General features: G+C 38.5%; 1 protein-coding gene across 1 annotated transcript in view; it reads right to left on the reverse strand.

The window, feature by feature from the left end:
• Nucleotides 1-19,165, reverse strand: part of fto (FTO alpha-ketoglutarate dependent dioxygenase) — a 227,631-nt gene that overhangs the window by 120,612 nt on the left and 87,854 nt on the right. The window contains exon 8 of the mRNA XM_017693109.2: nucleotides 6,138-6,262. Coding sequence (XP_017548598.1) covers nucleotides 6,138-6,262 — 125 coding nt within the window. The remainder of the gene's footprint in view (nucleotides 1-6,137; nucleotides 6,263-19,165) is intronic.

Genomic DNA, 19,165 nt, shown 5'->3' on the forward strand with positions numbered 1-19,165 from the left:
GTGCACTTATGTTAATAATATATTATACTTCGAAAAAGCTACTGTAATAATCTACAGCATTTTTATACTTATTTGTGTAGGATCCTGTGGTAAACTATAGTAATTGTCTAAATTTACCATAGGACTCTTATAGGAATCCTGTAGAAAATCCTGTATTATTACTAGAGATCTTTTATTATAAGGGTATCGTTCATGTTAACAAGTTGATATTACTATTTTCAGTTTATTAGATCATTGAATAGTATGAAAGGACATTATAGAGAACAGTAGGCACAGTACAGTGTTGACTGATCCATTCAAACTGGTGTCTTAGCATAGAAACAGTAAATAAATGCCATTACAAATAAAAAAATATAGGAACGCAAATAAAATTAAAAGCAAAAAACATCAAATGTGGCATAGTATGAGAGAAAAGTGTGAACTAAAACTATATCTGCAAGCTAAAGCCTTAGGCCTGAGCTAACGTACTAAGCACAAACTAACATGGCTGAACGAATGCGCAAACTGCAAGCTAGGGCCTTAGCCCTGAGCTAATGTGCTGAATGCAAACTAGAGTGGTGAATGTAAACAGCTGATTTTAAATCAGTTTAAAAAAGAAATACTAGAAGGTTTGAATAGTGGTATTGCTGTCGGAAAAGGAAAAGTGGTGCCATCTTTATTGTGTAGAAAGTGTCGCTCTTCTCACCGAAAAGAAGACTTTTTGCCATCTTTGTCTCTAAGTATAGGAGAGTGTAGTGATTTCTTAAAGTCTCAAATAAGCACAACAGGACAGATGTATTGACCAAGTCCCCAAAACTGCACAAAAATCACCGGAAGTAAGACTTAAAACATTCAGAATCTATTAGTTGTAAACTATTGCTATTTATACAAATCATTTTATATATATATATAAAAAAAAAACATAACGTTTTGAAAAACAAATTTTCCTTTGTTTTTAATTTTGTTTGTTTAGAATTGGTCTTGCATTCAAAATTTCAGTCTGGACTGTAGGCATAAGAGTCATATATTCTTCGTATCTATATTAAGAATAAGTAGAAAATGCAGTTCAAAACCCATGCAATGTCACAGCAATGATGTAATAGCAGTAAATAATATTACTCATGAAACAGAATGCACTAAAAACGTCTTGGAATAAAAAAAAGAGCAAACCTGGGGAAGAGAAATGCATGCCTGTGTGTATTTATCTATCTGTGCATAAGAAAATGGAGAGTAGAGAGCGGCATGAATGAGTGAGTGAGTTTAAGGGAATAGATGGGTCACTAGGGTGGTGGAAGTAAAGTCATCATTCAACCTGAGTACTTATAAAGCTGCAAGAGGTCCCCTGCGGTCACATTTAGCATTCTCTCTCTCTCTCTCTCTCTCTCTCTTTCTCTCTTTCTCCCTCTCTCTCTCAAGCCTGCAGCCCCACGCCCCGCACTCCGCACCACTTAAAGCGCTGTTTCAGAAACAACGGCCGTCTGAAAGAAGCTCGGAAGGCTTAATCAATCAGGTGGCCCATGCTTGTGTTTATGAGTCTTCGGCCCCAGTGATCCATCATCCTGGCTTTAACACTCCAAACTTTAACGCCATTATGCTCCGAGACAAAGGAGGCCATAATCGGAAAAGCGGAGTCCTCTGCATACTAAACCAATAAAACAATTAGGCTTTTCACCACCAAATAAGGAGCATGAATCAGCAAGGAAAGGTTTTTGCAAAAGGAGGTGTGGTGAGGAATAAATGTTTAAAGGTCCAATAAGGACGTGTTGAAACAGATGCTGAGCTTAGTTACAGAAAACATGGTAAACATACAATAGTCATTTAATAGTTGCTATAGAGTCACTGAATCTGTGTGAAAGGATTTGTTGGTGTAGCACTAAAAGCTGACTCTAACCATAACCCTAACTCCTTACTGGGCCTTTAAAGGAACATATTATAGTTGTATTTCCATTGTTTGAGAAATCAAATACAAATACCCCAAATGCGAGACACATTTACTATCTGAAATGTGTTCTTTAGTTTTGCACCAGAGCTATGAAGCTTACGCAAGTGTATCTTGATAGTTGTAACAGCCTATTCTCTCGCTTGTAATTACACAAGGGTAATAACACAAATGTAATTACATTGTAATCACTACAACAGATTTTATTTCCAGCAGTAGAAGGAAGTGTGTAATAACTTACATTAAGACAGTCCTTACACATTTCTGTATGTGCCAGCTTTCCTAACATTAAGCTTGCATTTATGTTGCTAGTGCTGTGACACTGTAATCACTTTCAACTTTAAACCATTCTGCATGTGTGACAGCACAGCAGATGTCCCCTTTATCTTAAAATGTATTTTTTTATTACATTAATTAAACGTGTTGCATTTCCTCCAGAGCAATGTCTATATTACCACTCCATTATTACGCTACAACTACACAAGGACTGTACACTTGTAACTTTAATACTACATTACAGGAAAGTTCCTCTGTAGAAGTTACAATTGTGTAATTACACGAGGCAAAACTGAAGTCCATACACGTGTAATTACAACGCTGTACTTCTCTAATCCATCTGTAACATTGCCTAAATCATCAGTAGTTACAGTGTTGTTGCACATGTATATTCATGTAAGTGTGTAACTACACACTTAACCGTAAGTGAAATTTGAGCCTGCAGAAGTTAAAAGGTGGTTACCTTTACATTTATTTAACACTGACAAACACAACATGTCCAATCCATCACACGAGGACAAGGGAAACAGTTTTTTTAATGATTTCTTTGCAATATTCACAGAAATGTTCTGAAATGTTCTGTTTATCAAGGTCTAACAAGCCACTTTAGCCTCAAATATTCCACCCTGTCACAAGTTCAGCATATTAAAAATTGTATTTGGCACAAAAAAATACATACTTACTGAGGTTGAAAAAAATGCTTTTTTGGTAAGAACTTGCTTTTATTGCCCTTCATAGTTGATTTTCTGAAATGAAATAATTTCAAATGAGCATGTCCATTTGACATCAATCTCATGTAATTACTCTACAGTTGTCTTTTTGCCAAACCAATCCTTTAACTGCTGGAGACTTTGTCGGATGACACATGATTGAGTGATGAAGGGCTGCTTTCATGCTAACCGCATTCCAAGAAAAAAAAAACATCCTGAAACTGATTATGAAATTATTCAGCGAGTCAGAATAAATGCTTCACATACTCACTGCCAAAAGCATGTTACTGTCACCTGGCCTGTGTGTTATGTGTCAGAGATAATATCAGCTCTATCTTATCGCACTGTGTTTAACGTCGCGCAGGGCAATGTGGTTCTTTTCCTTTAAATTTCGCCTGTTGACAGGCACTTCACAGACCCAGGGCTAATGTGGGAGGTTCCATTATCAGGCCTGAGCGGGGAGGGGTGCAGGAAGTGATAGAGAGCAAGAGGGTGGGGGTTCAAATGCATTAGAACGGACAGCGTGAGGGAGCAAGTCTGACCCTATCTAATCTCTCCCACTGATGAAATAAACTTGTGTGTGCAGGGTCAGAGCACTGAAAGCATGCGTGTGTGTGTATCTCTATGTGTAGTCACTGCCTTGATGAATGGACAGGCATGGCCTGGTCTCCAGCTTTCGACGCCTCTCTGAAGAATGCAGCGACCCAATGGCAGAGAGAGCAAAGCATCAACACTTGCACAGAAACATACACAGAGTGTAGGGGAGGCAGGCCTGAATGGACATTAGTCAAAGGTAATATGTGTGTTTAGGAAATGTCCACTCAAAGTTTAAAGGAATAGTTGGGTGAAAAATCTAACGCACACAATTTTACCTTTCACTGAAAAAGAGCACATCATCATGTTTGGTTTCTGAAGTTCCTTTTTTTAGTTTTACACTGGATGAAGATAAATTAGCTAGCAAGTACTAGAAGCTTACAGCCACCCATTAGCAAACTGAAAACTATGTGCCTAAACAGGCCCAGCAGCAGAACTGAATCATGAGTGGGTCATCCAAACACCCCTAAAATGCAGCTATATATAAAGCTATACAAACTCTCTGCGTTTTATACCAGGTAAGCCTGTCATTATAAAAGTATATACAAAATGAAGTGGGTTTAGTGGTGCATTATGATTGGGTGTTGGGGCATTGCGCCACTGAATGAACCCCTGTTGTGCCTGTGGCTAAATCAACACATACTTTCCTCAAAGTGTGTTGAGCTGTTAAGTAGTCTGAAATAAACGGGCTTAAATTGTTTCTCACACTGTAAAACATACTGTTATCTGTAAAAATGTACAAAATAAAGAAAATGAAGAAAACTGCAGGCTTCAAGTTTGCTACCAATGCTTTTACATACATACATGACATACTTTTCTCATATTCACAGGTTTCAACAGTATGGCATACAGAAAACACATAAGCAGGTCTATTGGTAAAGAGCATAGTGCTAAGTGAGCTTTTGTTATGTTTGTATAAGCTTTTGTTAATTTAGCTATTTTAGCCACAAGCTTCACAAAACTGAAAAGCAAATTTCAGAATATAATGTGGTTTTTCTGGCAATTTTAAGATACTAAAGTGGATGCGGACACAAACACATCTGCAGTCAAAGTTTATTGTCTTCTCTAATCTTCTCAAATCTAATCTGCACAAAAAAAAACAAATCTAAATCTGTAATATTTTAATAAGAAAGAAGGGAATTGTCAGATAAAGTTTAACACCCAAGGTTGCTTTGTCTGATGTACAGTGGTATGAGAGCTGGGACAGGACAGTGTTTTTTCCAAAGAACTGAAGCTGTTTTGTCTGATGTCTCAAACTTGACACTGTGGTTTGAGGATGTCCAAAATCAAACACCATGAAACAAATCAATAAATGTTGTTAAACCAATGGTAAACAAGTTTTGGCCATCACTGGGGTCTGTTACAATCATAACTCAATTAAATGTCACTAGGCACAGGCCTCACTGAATGGTTACATATGCATGCACTCCCACCGAAAGATGTTTGACTTGCTTTAATGGGGATTAATGAAGATGGAGAGCTCTATTTGATAGTTATGTCTTACAGAAGGATCTGACCTGGTGGGCATGCCAGTGTGTGTGTACACATGTCCAAGAGTAGTGGGCTCCTGACGGGACCAAAATTGGAGACAAGTGGTGCAGTGTAAACAGCAGTGTTATCTCTGTGTCTCTGTGTATGTGTGTGTGTGTGTGTGTGAGTGTGTGTGTGTGCTATATGTTATCAGAATGAATGGGCACTGTCTAAGTTAATCTTATCTCTGAGGAAGGAAGTCACTGGGCTATCAGTGCACACGTGTGTGTTTTCGTAGGTGCAATTGACCAAAAGAGAGGGAGAGAAAGATAGGAAGCACCGTGAGGGAATTCCCATCAAAATGTTCTCCAAAAGAGCAATTTAGCAATTTAACAAGGAAGTATTTATAAGTATAATACTATGATTATTAATGGTGCCCTAAAATGAAGATGCCTGTTGAAAATCAAAATCAAACCAAAAAATGAAAATAACTCACAATAAAAGTAAACAATGTACTGCAAATAAACTTATTAAAATTAAAGTGCTGGTTACTGTATGTGCCATCAAACAGTGTGTGCTTTGGCAAGAGAGAGCAGTTGGTTATCCAAGGCAGTGAATTCCAGCATTTTTATTTGTACTTTGCACTTTGGCACAGTTTGTGAATGTTTTCGCCATGTCAAGAGGGCTTCAGATAGTATTAGCAAGCTAGCAGGGACTTTCTTCTTCTGTTGTTTTGTATATTGAGTGGGAAGTTATATTTTACAGAGGAATCAAATCTCTAGTAGAGAGGTTCTTGAGCACTGTAATCCCTCTAGATACTCAATATGAACAAAGATAACTGTTCTAAATCTCATGTTTAATGTTCTGCGCGGAAGCAACGAAATAGTTCCAGACGGCCGAAGTTTTCACTGTTGATCCACTGTTTGAGCAGCAAGTTTTTATCATGATTCTCCATTTTCTTAAGCATTTTAATATGTTGTTAAATATATCTATATATATCTATATGTGTCTTTGTTGGACATAGTACATAATGACACAGTTACGCAGTGATTTACTTAAAACAGGATTGTTGGCTTACCTGGTATCTCCAAAAACCTCAATTTATTCATCTGCCTTTTTGGGTTATGAGTGTATGCACGTGTGTGTATGTAGGCATGCATCTCTCTTACCTATCCCTCCAGGTCTGTCTGTGTTGTTGTCTGTCAGTCAGAGCATTCAGCAGAGTCTCAGCCATTTCTCTTCTATTCTCCTGAACACTGCTCTCATCCTCCACCACCGCCAACAGCAGCTGAGTCTAAAACACACATTAGAACTGGCTTTATTTCTGCTTCATGTACTGTTTATTACAACATGAAAGCACAGGAGATGGGTGCACAACATAACACGTTGTTTTTTGCCAAATATGAATTTGAATTATTTAAGCAAACTTAATATATTTTATTTTTACTAACAACCTGGACATCTCTTCTGCTCATGACATAATAAAACATACTTCTAGCACGTGCCTTTAATGAACAATTCAACTAGGGGATGCATAATGATATAAGAATCATGTTGTTATTGGCAGATATTTGCCAATATAAATATTGGCATCAGACAGATATTTAGATTTGACCAATATTTGGAATTTGATGATACCTCTGGAGATGCCGAATGTTTTGTGTTGCTATGGTAAAATGTCTGCCTGTTATTGATCTTACTGCATTTCTAACCCTCTACAAATTGGAATCATGTGTGTTAAGTGTAATATGCTAATCCAAATGGATCTAGTCTCAATTTCAAGATTTTATAGATGCTTGTGTTGCATCAGATCAGCATCCCTAAATCAAACTCGATGTGCAAGTGCAAATGTTGCAACTTACTTCACAGATGGGTTTAAGAATCATCAGTAGTTATGAGTTATCAGGATCAACATATATCCAACATAATCAAGTTAACCGAGTTCAAATCAAGTTCTTGGTTGTTCTTGGTTGTAATTAAAATAATCCCCGTAATAAATACAGTGCCAGTCAAAAGTTACACACCTGAATGTGTGTTTTCCATAATCTTAAAAACATGAACATCTAAATATCTGTGCTTAAACTCTTGAAACTTGTGTCTAAGATAAATATGAATAATAAAGTATGAATATATTTCCAAAGATATTGAAAAAAAAAAGACTCCTTAACAAGTACTTTTTCAGTAGCCAACCATTGCTCAGCACAAAAGGAACTTCTTCCAAGACTGCTGGAAAAGCATCCCACATGCCAAAGCTGCATCAATGCAAGCATGGAGGTGTTACTTTGAAGAATATAAAATGTAAGATTTGATGTGTTTAACTGTTTTTTGGCCACTGCATAAATCATTGTATTATTACTTTTGATGTCTTTACTAAAATGTACAAGATAAAAAAATTCCCTCATGAGCAGGTGTGTCCAAACATTCAACTGGTATTATATTTACATGGTATACTAATAAATGATACGCTGGCATATAACCAAAGTAAAAAGAAACATTTACACAGCTGATAGATTTTACATATGCTTACTTTTATAGTACATTTTGGAATTGGAACAGACTTTGTTTATCTAAAGCATCATTATATTGTTACAGGTAACTGTACAGGTTTATGATACCAGCAGCTCAGTGATGACACCAGCAGCCCAGCAGACCCTCAGATTTAAACCAGCAAACCTGCATTTACCAACCACTGACCTGCTGTCACTCACCAATTTCAAAGCATTCAGACATGCCTTGCGCTGAAAAGCTGTTTCAACTCAAAAACAAAGGCTATAACATCAAGTTAAACTATACACAAAAACTCCATTTAAAGTATAGTTACATTTAAAGTTGAATGTATAGTGCTGTGAAAAAGTATTGATGAGTCTTTTACATCACTATAGAGGAATTCTGGCTTACTCTTCTTTGCAGAATTGTTTTAAATTTTGCCACATTGGAGAGCTTTCAAGCCTGAACTGCCCGTATAAGGTCTTGCCACAGCATCTCAGTGGGATTCAAGTCAGGACTTGGACTTGGCTACTCCAGAACCTTTATTTTGTTTCTTTTGAGCCATTCACAAAAGTTTAGAAAACTTCCCTTTAAGTAATTTTACCTATTTTGTTTCACTTTCACTAATGTATATGATTGAAATCCTTCCTCTGAAGTCAATCAACATCCACTGTACCCAACCAAACTTTTTAGCACTAATTCATCAGCATCTACACCACCCGCAACAAGCACCCTTATCAGGAAATGAGAAAAGGGAGCATTAGTAGCAGCTGTAAAGGGAAGCACTTAGCCTTACTGACCGTTTAATAAATCAATATACACTCATTCCCTTAAGGCCAGAGGTCAGATCCATTCTGGACTAACCATGCTAGCTGTTACAATCTACAGGAACAAATAGCAAAACCTCAGCAAGTATTTAGAGTACTGCAGAATCAAGGAGGGGAAACTAAATTACATTGACCGAGACGCCAGAGGATGGTAATGACACAGACTATGTGTGTGTGTTGATGATATACACTTCTAATGTAATAGAGAAGCATTTAGCTGTTCAACACGATGTCAAGCTCAGCTTAGAGTGAGACGGTGCCATGCAGGATAATGTGAGAGAAGGGCAGACAGGGATACAGCTCTCTATGCGTGTAAATTAAATGTGCTTTCATGACTGAAAGATCCCTCTTTCCCTTTGACGTCTTGTTATGAGGCAGCTTCTCTTCCTGTCACATTCTTTCGTCTCTGTCCGTTACGCTCCTCTCCTCTTCTTTTTCTCCAGCCCATAATATCCAAACTCTCTTTTTCCTCTCACGTCACTCTGGCAACCAGCCGCGCGTCTCCAGCCTGTGAGAAAAGGTGATGTTTGTGTATTTGCGCATTTGCATCCTACCATCTGATGGATACGACAGGCCACTCAATTGGTGATGACACATGTGAACTCTAACACTGGAAGGTTAGAGTGTTGAGGGGTGTGTGTGTGAGGGTGTGTGTGTGTGGGTGTGACCAGGTGAGTGAGGCATTTTCCAATTTTTTGGTAAAAACTGAAAAATGACAAAAATGGAGATACAAGGTTTTCTTCTAATAGCTGAGATATATATGAATACATTTTAGATGACTCTGTGGTGGATTTCATCTCATCAGTGGCTTTTGCACAAACTTAGTCCATGCCAGTTGAAGCACACACTCATTAAAGCATATGTGTGTGTGCTTTGTAATGACAGACTCCTATACATTTTGTGAGGTATGAAGTTTTGTTTTCTAAAACAAATTATAAAACTATAAATAGGCAAGCAAAAAAAAAAAATCAATTATAAGCATATAACTTAAGGTGCCCACCAAGATTTTATTTCTTACTGTAAGAAAGACAGTAAAACGTGAAACAGATTGTTGTGCACTAGCTATAATTGACCTTAGTTCCATACATTTGAAATTGTCTACTAAAATACTTTGGGTTTTCTTTAACTTTTTTTCCCGTATTCTGGTGTCATGTAAGTGTCCAGTCAATGATCAGAGCCTTGTCACAAGATCAACATCTTTGACAGGCTGTGCATAAAATAAACACATCCCATTCGAATCACATTGTTAAACCCTCATTGTGACATGGTTGAAGATTATATTGCCCAATTCATTTACGTATCCATGTTAGATCACATGGAATGCCTTGATTCATTAAAACACCCCAAAAAACCATAAGACCTATTTAGTAACTGGCTTTACAGACTTCTGTGATATTAATAGAGTGAAAGCTACTATCATGATAATTATAAGCAAGAAATATTTATTGTTCAGCCCTAGAACATGAGGATGCTTATGACACACAATATATTAAGTATAGGTGAAAGTTCATTTGCACATTGCAAACATCTAGCATATCAGTATTAATGAAAATGATCAGCAGGCAAAATATTGCACAGCCGCAGCAGACCCTCTTTTCTTCTATCATATGACAGTCACTGTCCTCTTTACCTTAAGCATGGTGATTGGCAGTTGGTGAAACTATGCGAAAGTGCTTTCAGTATTGGTTCATCTCGCTTGTTGCACAACAGCCTCGTTCGTCTCTCTCTCTTTCTTATCCCTCGTTCATGCATGAGACACCACTTCTGCATCTCGGTGAAGCATTACCTGTCAGAGACAGCTGTTTAACCCTTTTCTGCCCAGGTGAGCTCAACAAGAAAGGAACTGGAGCCTTACAAGTATGACTTGATGAAGACCAAAGAGGTCAACAGGTCATTCTGGATAGAGATGGACTCACTTTAGACTAAATACAACAAGGCTAAAAACACACACAAGTGGTGGCATGAGTGAACTCAACTCAACCCAAGCAAAGATGAAGCTGAAGTAAACAAAAGGGGAACTGGACCCCTTAAGAGCTGCTCTGTGTGCATTTGTGTTTGTTTTTGTATAGTTTCAGGACAAAAATGTCCTAACTTTGCTAAAAAGCCAGTCAACAGGGCTCACCTACAGCAAAATAGTGCAGAATTTAGAAAGTGCTATTGTACCTTTTTTGCTTAGTTTTTCCTTTTTTTAAACCTGAAAGAACACCCTATTTCTTTTTAGCTATTGAGGTTAAGAGTTATGCTTAGAAATGTCTTATTTTATATAAAAAATACAAACTCAGGCCGCACAAACAATTGTATTTTCATCGTGAAATGAGTGTCAAGGAAAAACACATCGCTCAAGTCTGTACTGACTAAATGGATCGTACTACCTTACACATATACAGTGACAAGAGACATAACTAGATATGTGAAATACAGCAATAGAAGCTCAACAAACGCTTTCTTTTGGTGAACTCTCTCATGTGGAGGGCAAGTAACTTCACCATTCAGCTAAACAACCAGTCACAAAGCATACATGTGTATAGCTCAAAAACTACTCTAGCCTGTGAAAATGCTTGAAACCTTTATTATTTTCACTGCAAGCCAAAATGTATAAAGCAGTAATGGCTACTGTCACAACAAACCTGCAATATCACAGAGCTTTCTTAAGGAATCAAATATATGTTCATTTTTATAAGCCTATGTAGGAATCACATCTGTTTTTAGCTAACGCCACATATGCCTCGTAATGAACCTTTTGTTTCCTCTTGCCATCTTGATAGGTGAAGAACTTATACAGTGTAGGTTTAAGTACTATAAGCTAGATTTCAGGTGGCATTTTAGGATGTTTTATTCAGTGTTGGCCCTATCCATCAGGACATTGCGTGTTCGATCTCTGGTGATGCTACAACAATCTGTGGTTGGGAGTCCAAAAGAGCACAACTGGCCCCACTCTCTGGGTGGGTAGCATGGCCCACCATTTCTCCCCATCACTCAAACGGTAATTCTACTCAGCGCAGGCATCTGTTAGCTGACATAACAGTTCTGGCGATTGGTGCTTTCCTCCGAGCGCATTTGGCTGTCCAATGGCGTTGAATTAGTGGCAGCATGAAAAGATACTGTGGCTCACTTCACAAGCCTGCGCTAGCCTTCGCCCTCCTAGCGCTGGTAGTATCACGTGATTAGGGAGCCCTAACTTGTGGGTGGAACTGGAGATTACTAAATTTGGGAGAATTGGAGAAAATAAATAAATAATACGTTTTTTTTTTTTAGGGACGACCAATGATAAATGAAAAGTAATGAATTTTAACTGACCATCTGAAGTAATTCCATGATACATAATCACCTCAAGTTTGGATCACAACAAAGATTTCATTCTCAATGTCATACAGTTTTCACAATCATTAAGGAATCGTCTCCAGCTTTTTGAATCATTCAGTCTTTCACACCCACACACCTTCAAAGCTGCTTCTCTTTCTGGGTCACGGGGGGTGCTGAAGAGAATCTCAGCAGTCATTTGGAGGAAGGCAGGATACACCCTGGACAGGTCACCAGCCCATTGCAGGGCAGGCAGACAGACAGACACACTCCAGTCATTTACCATGTCCAATTGGCCTGACTGCATGTCTTTGGACTGTGGGGGGAAACCGGGGTACACGGAGGAAACTCACGCAGACATAGGGAGAACATGCAAACTCCACACAGAAAGGACCCTGGTCACCCGGCCAGCGAATTGAACCCAGGCCCTGTTTGCTGTGAGACGACAGCGCTACCCACCACGCCACCGTGCCATAAAAATGCACTGAAACATATTCATTGTTGATAGAATTTCATTGTCAATATAATTTTATATCACAATATAATCTTAATTAATTTTATATATGTTCCTGCAACAAAACAGTTTTTTATTATTGAATGGCAAATCAAAACTTTTGAATGGTATATGGGACATGCGCAAGGCCCCAGATTCTTAAAATGTACAAACGTGTGTGTGTGTGTGTGTGTGTGTGTGTGTGTGTGTGTGTTTACTCCAAGCTGACGGTAGCTGTCCTCAGCTGATGTGTGTATGTGAGGGGTGAGAGAGAGGACAGTGGGCCCTGGGAGGTAGAAGTGTGTATTTGTACAAGGAGGCACACACCCCAGAATGGCCCATTTAAAAAACAGAGGTAAACATACACAGTCACACCAGCACACACACACTGATCTAACAGAGCTGACAGTCATTTAGTGATGGATGACGTTACAGGGAACTGAAACTATAAATAGTCAACACTGTAATCTTTTTATGCAGTCTAAAACACACAAAATGCAAACTAAAAATATAAATTGACTAAATGATGTAAAGTGACAGCTGATAAATTAGTGTTCACTGTAAATCTCCTGCAGTTGTATGTTCGTTTCCCTTTCATTTTTACTTGACTATAGTGTTCGCAATAAATTCAACTTTTATTCCAATAACTATATTCAGGCTATGTCCACACAGATCAGAAATTATAAACAGGGATGGATCACTGAGCGGGCCATTACAGCCAGTGTCCAGGGGCCTCTGGGGGCCATAAACTACAACGTCTGGCTCAAATACTCGGGACCATCCACAACAGATGGAAATCTAGCTTTCACCCAGATGAAAAAATAGCAAAAAAGTAAGTGCATAAATAAAATAATATCTATCTATCTATCTATCTATCTATCTATCTATCTATCTATCTATCTATCTATCTATCTATCTATCTATCTATCTATCTATCCATCTATCTAACAAGCCATAAGTCATGTAAGGCTAAACAATAACTATCACACACTGCAGGATTCAACAACAATATGTGTGTGTGTGTATATAATGTCATATTTAAAATATAATGATAAATAGATAATTATAAAATTTATAATTTATAATAATATAATTTAAAATTATACACTAGAATACATAAATAAAATAAATAAATAAAAATAGAAATTTTACTTGCAATTTATTTCTACAACTATTAATTTTATTAATCGTTTTATTCATTTCATAAAGGAATATTTCAGCAATATTCAAGCTTGGCTTGTGTATGTGAAGCTAAATTAGCACACATTCTTTTTTCATATTTAAATGCACAATTACTGTTTATTTGCTCAATTTAACATATTAAGGAAACAAAAAAAACAGAAACTGTGGCCTGTGCAAATGTTATGGTAAATTTTACATTTATCGTTACGTATTTTTTTCCAATTAAATTAAATTAAATTAAACAGAAAAATTCAATTTAATAGAAACTAAGATGTATAGAAAATACACATTAAGTTTGTTTATGTTCACTGTAGAACAGGGGTTTTGCATACAACTGCAAGTTTTTACTGAAATTGTTCATAGATGATTAATCCTAAAGATTCAAAACCATCCTCTCTTAGAAAAGATGTCAGATACTTTAGCCTGTCTGCGGCCTCTTCCTGGATACTGCTATGAATCTTTCCACAGTAAAAATAGATCCACTGGTGCAGTTAAACTATGAGACCATTATTCAGCAGCACTAACTAGAGGAAGTATTCAGACAGACAATAACAGGACACTCCTGCTCCATCATATGAAGACCTAGGGAGCTATAATCCTACCGGACGAGTGAGTGTGAATGACTACCACACAGTAGTCCATCATTTGGTTGAAAAACAACAACAATATTTAATTAAATAAATTAATAATAACATTCAAATAATAAGCATGTTTTTCAAATTGACTCTTTACAACTCCAAATAACATAGATACTCACACAGACTCTACTGCCATACTTTCCCGTCGGACTCTACCACCGAGGTGCAAAATCCCCTGCTTGCGGCTCCTGTTGCCGCCACAAGACTCTCCATGCTGAGGATTGTCCCGGCTCAGAGTTCACTCAAACTCTACTTTAATGTTGTGAAGTCCCTGGCTCACAGCCTCATCAACTCTGCTCCTGTGATGAAAAGTGTCCCGGTTTGTAACCTAGCCAAACTCGCTGCCTATTTAAATCACCACAGTGGTGAAAAGTGGCAAGGCCTGTGGCCTAGTCAATCTCTGTTACAGAGGGGGGGGGAAGTGTGCCGGTTCGCGGCCTAGTCAAACTTTGCTACTGCAATGAAAAGTGTCCCAGCTCACAGCCCAGTCAATATACACCACTACAATGTAAATTCTCTCAGGTGGTTCTAAGTCTATGAGGGAAACTTCCAAGCCAGTGGGGGACGATCAAAACAAAACAAATCAACCTAACAAAATCCTCATATAAAACAGCGGCGAAAATGTGAAGAGTGTACCCATAAGTGCAGGAAATGTAGCAGACAGTTTTCAGCTTTCTTGTAGCATGATACACTCTAATCTCTAATTTTGTGTGTTTAGGGCCTTTCTGGTGCTCTATGTGTGTTGAGTGAGCATACCATTCATGACATGAACCCCATTAAAAAGTCAATAACACTTTATATAGGATCGCTTTAGGTACATACGGTGCCTTTTGTTGGTCAGTTTACAGGAACATGTTATATAATGAGAACGAGTTCAATCTCTTAACTGCATTTAACACTGGGCCTGTGGCTTTGTGTGTGTGTGTGTGTGTGTGTGTGTGTGTCCTCTGACCCCCCCCCATAATGATTGAGTGCTTGCCCTTTCAGCCAAATTGACCTCATGAGCACTCGGAGAGCCATCAATCGCTCCCTTCCAGCCAAGGAAAAGGGATTATATGAAGTGTAAAACATTAGAAAAATGTGTCTGCAACATCACATCAATGTGTTTGAAGAGAAAAGAGGCCTGAGACAATAGAGACAGCGGCGGGTAAAGGACAGCCTGGATGAGGGCGAGCGTTTGAAGACATTGTATCATGACCGTATGGGCCAGGGCCTTTTGTTGGCCTGCTTCAGGCACCTACATTGCTTCAGACAGCTGGACATATGCTTTCCCCTGCAGTAAATGAGGCAGAAGCTAAAAGCTCTGTTGTTTTCTCCTCTTTTTTCAGACTGGGAATGCAAAAGTGGGTTTTAACAACTAAGCCAACTAGCTGTTCTGGCTATCATCACACCCGACACCGATCGCATGTCTCGCGCCGTGGAAAATACAAGACAAGAGAGGCGAAAGATCGCCTTTAGAGGTTTAATGGCTAAACCACTTACTCCCAGTATAAATGGAGTCTGCAGATGTGGCCTGAAGTTAGAAGGTAAAGTGAGTGCAAAGTAGAAAAACAACTTCTAAAGCCGTTAAGCTAATCTTCTTAAATTTAGTACACACAGATCTGCACAAAGGTGAGAGACTGTCCTTGATTTATTTAATTCCAAGTCAAAATAGAAATTGAGTATGTTACTCATTTTTCAGCACCAGGAAAACAACATATAACACAGAAGTCTCAACCACTATATGTATACACACGCACACACACTCACACACACACACACACACACACACCCCTTCTTCTAAACCGCTTATGCTTCTGGGTAGCAGGGGGAGGTAGAGCCTACCCAGCAGTCAGTGGGTGGAAGGCAGGATACACCCTGGACAGGCTGTGAAGATATGTATACTCACCGGCCACTTTATTAGGTACATGTTCAGTTGCTTGTTAACACAAGGTTAAGCCAACTTGCTGAAGTGCAGACCGAGCATCAGAATGGGGAAGAAAGGTGATTTAAGTGACTTTGAACATGGCGTGGTTGTTGGTGCCAGACGGGCTGGTCTGAGTATTTCAGAGACTGCTGATCTACTGGGATTTTCACACACAACCATCTCTAGCATATCTAGGGTTTAAAGAGAATGGTCAGAAAAAGAGAAAATGCAGTGAGCGGCAGTTGTGTGGATGAAAATGCCTTGTTGACGTGAGAGGTCAGAGAAGAATGGGCAGACAGGTTCGAGATGACAGAAAGGCAACATTAAGTAAAATTACCACTTGTTACAACCAAGGAATGCAGAATACAATCTCTGAATGCACAACACATCAAAACTTGAAGAAGATGGGCTACAGCAGCAGGAGACCACACCGGGTGCCACTCCTGTCAGCTAAGAACAGGAAACTGAGGCTACAATTCGCACGGGCTCACCGAAATTGGACAACAGAAGATTGGGAAAATGTTGCCTGGCCTGACGAGTCTCAATTTCAGCTGCAACATTCAGATGGTAGGGTCAGATTTTGGCGTTAACGACATGAAAGCATGGATCCATCCTGCCTTGTATCAACAGTTCAGGCTGGTGGTGGTGGTGTAATGGTGTGGGGGATATTTTTGTGGCACACTTTGGGCCCCTTAGTACCAATTTAGCATCATTTAAATGCCGCAGCCTACCTGAGTATTGTTGCTGACCATGTCCATCCCTTTAGCACAGTGTACCCAGCAGGATAATGCATCATGTCACAAAGCTCATATCATCTCAAACTGGTTTCTTGAACATGAACATGAGTTCACTGTACTCCAATGGCCTCCACAGTCACCAGATCTCAATCCAGTAGAGCACCTTTGGGATGTGGTGGAATGGGAGATTCGCATCATAGATGTGCAGCCAACAAATCTGCAGCAACTGCATGATGTGATCATGTCAATATGGACCAAAATCTCTGAGGAATGTTTCCAACAGAATTAAGGCAGTTCTGAAGGCAAAAGGGGGTCTAACCTTTCACTAGCAAGGTGTACCTAATAAAGTGGCCGGTGAGTGTATATATAGTATTCAAATAAACATGGGTCCATATTTTTTGCATGGGTGTTAGAAGTCCTGTTTTGTGTTTTAATGTTTTGAACATTTTTTTCACATATGTTCCTTTGACTTCCCATTTTCTCATGGAAGTGGATTATCTTGCATCCAATCTTCTCAGAAATATCTCCTGAAAATAACTTAATAAAATAATACAACAATTACAAAAAGTAACTAAGGTTTGACTTTAATTAAATAAATGATGGGTTGTCTCTGCCTTCTGTACAGTACACTAAAGGAACTGTTTGCTGAATAATCTACACAATTACCCCGTCTACCCCAAATGTCACTGATCAGCCAAGACATGTTTAGAGTTCTTTTTCGTGCTGTAGCTGCAAAGATAATGAAGCAAATCATGGACATCATGACTATTTAAAAATGATGTACTATGAATAAGATATTAAGTGTAATAATGTTACATTTTGCCATTATTCAACCTTTTGCTGCTACTATTGCTTTTGACTGTGTCTTGTGTTTTTGTCCATTGCCTTAGACAACAGTATGTCATAAAATGTATGAACAGACATAAACACAAACAAGTCTATTTGAGAGAAGTGTGTGCAAGTCAAGTGGGTGAAGATTTAGCCTGTTTTCATGACGCTAAACGCTAGGGTATAAGTTTGCATTACATCTGAGCTTCAAAGTGCCTTGGCTGATCAACTACATTTAGGTTAAGTGGAACATTTTTTTAACCACACTTTTCAAGCATCTGGGGATACTGAGAAAACATTTTGACATAACTCTTTTATATACATTTCATGTTCACACACATACACACACTATCCCCATCTATTCCTGGATCTGCATGATGAATCAAAGCCGTAGATAAGAATCTTATATCTACTCCTGCTCTTGCCAGTGAAAGCTCTTTGGCTGCAGGAAAGAAGCCAAAACCTTCCCTTCTTGTTCCTTTACCCAGCTTCATTTTCATTGCCTAAAGAGCGCTAACCCTGTAAAGGAATCATCATTTATCCAAACCCTGAGGTATTTTCATTACATTAGAGTTTCTCCTATGGTGGCTGCTAAGTGACATTTGCGAAAACACTCGTGATTGACTACAGTTAGTGTTGGCCCGCCGCTCAAAGGAAAATGAAACTCTGCTCCGAGCAGACAAGTCGAAGCCTCACTGCCGTGAGGCCGTGAAACTGAAGAGCTCGCGCAGCGCACTGCTGGGTTTGAAGTGATTGCATTTTTGTTGTCCTTGTGTTACATGCTTTGCATCTTCCTTGTTTTGAGTGCTGTGGCAAAATTCATCCTAGATCATCAGTAGCTTAGTCATTTTTTGATATGTGGTACACAGTGTGATACAGCTTGGGTGTGTTTCGCACCACAGAACTCCCTTTTATACTAAATCAGTTGATGCTGCATGCTAATCACATTTTATTCTAAGGTTTATGCAAAATAATGCAAAACATAATGACTGTGTGCACTACAGCAGATATGAAAATTTGGCCACAAATACTATCTGTGTGATTGTCAGTTGTTAACTCAAGTCAAATATGATGTCAATTTCCAACTGACACTCTTATACACTCTAGGCAAAATAGAAACATGTAACTGTGTGTTCCATTGTTGTTGTTGGTGGTGTTCTCAGATGTTTAGAAAGCAGAACTGACTGATGTTTGTTCATTTTTAGCTATTTCAGATGTTTTCAGCAAGTAGGCTGGCATAGTTCTCTTGTAGCTTTACTAATCTGTACACATAATACAGTGAAACAGTACAACCAGTGTTAGATATTAAATAAACACTGCCAGCAAGTAAGATGGCTAATATGCCAATTTTGCCACTTTAGGCTTGCATTTGAATTATGTAAAACAATAAACAAGAAAAGACTATTCAATTGTTAGTTGGAAGTATCTACATGCCAATTAACTGTCAGCTAAAATGTCATGATTGTCACAACTCTAGAGACAATAGGGTTAGATATCAGAAAAGTAAATCATTTCACATACTTCTCTAGCTTTTTAAATTTTATTTACAATTTCTGGAGTAGGGAAGTGACACCATGCCTTGTTAATAAAAGCTGACAATGAAAATGGAGTGTTTAAAAACAAATGAACAGAGAACTCTGCATTTTGATGCTTGTTTCAAGCTCAAAACTGATCTGTTCAGAGCTGTGGTGACAGTGAAAAGAAAGGTTAAGCACCAGCATCTCTGTAGATAAAACACTTCAAACTCACCTACCTAAAAAATACAGTAAGACAAACCCAAAGCTCAATAGGAAACAGGA

Source organism: Pygocentrus nattereri, chromosome 25 (genome assembly GCF_015220715.1).
Source record: "Pygocentrus nattereri isolate fPygNat1 chromosome 25, fPygNat1.pri, whole genome shotgun sequence".
Lineage (NCBI taxonomy): Eukaryota > Metazoa > Chordata > Actinopteri > Characiformes > Serrasalmidae > Pygocentrus > Pygocentrus nattereri.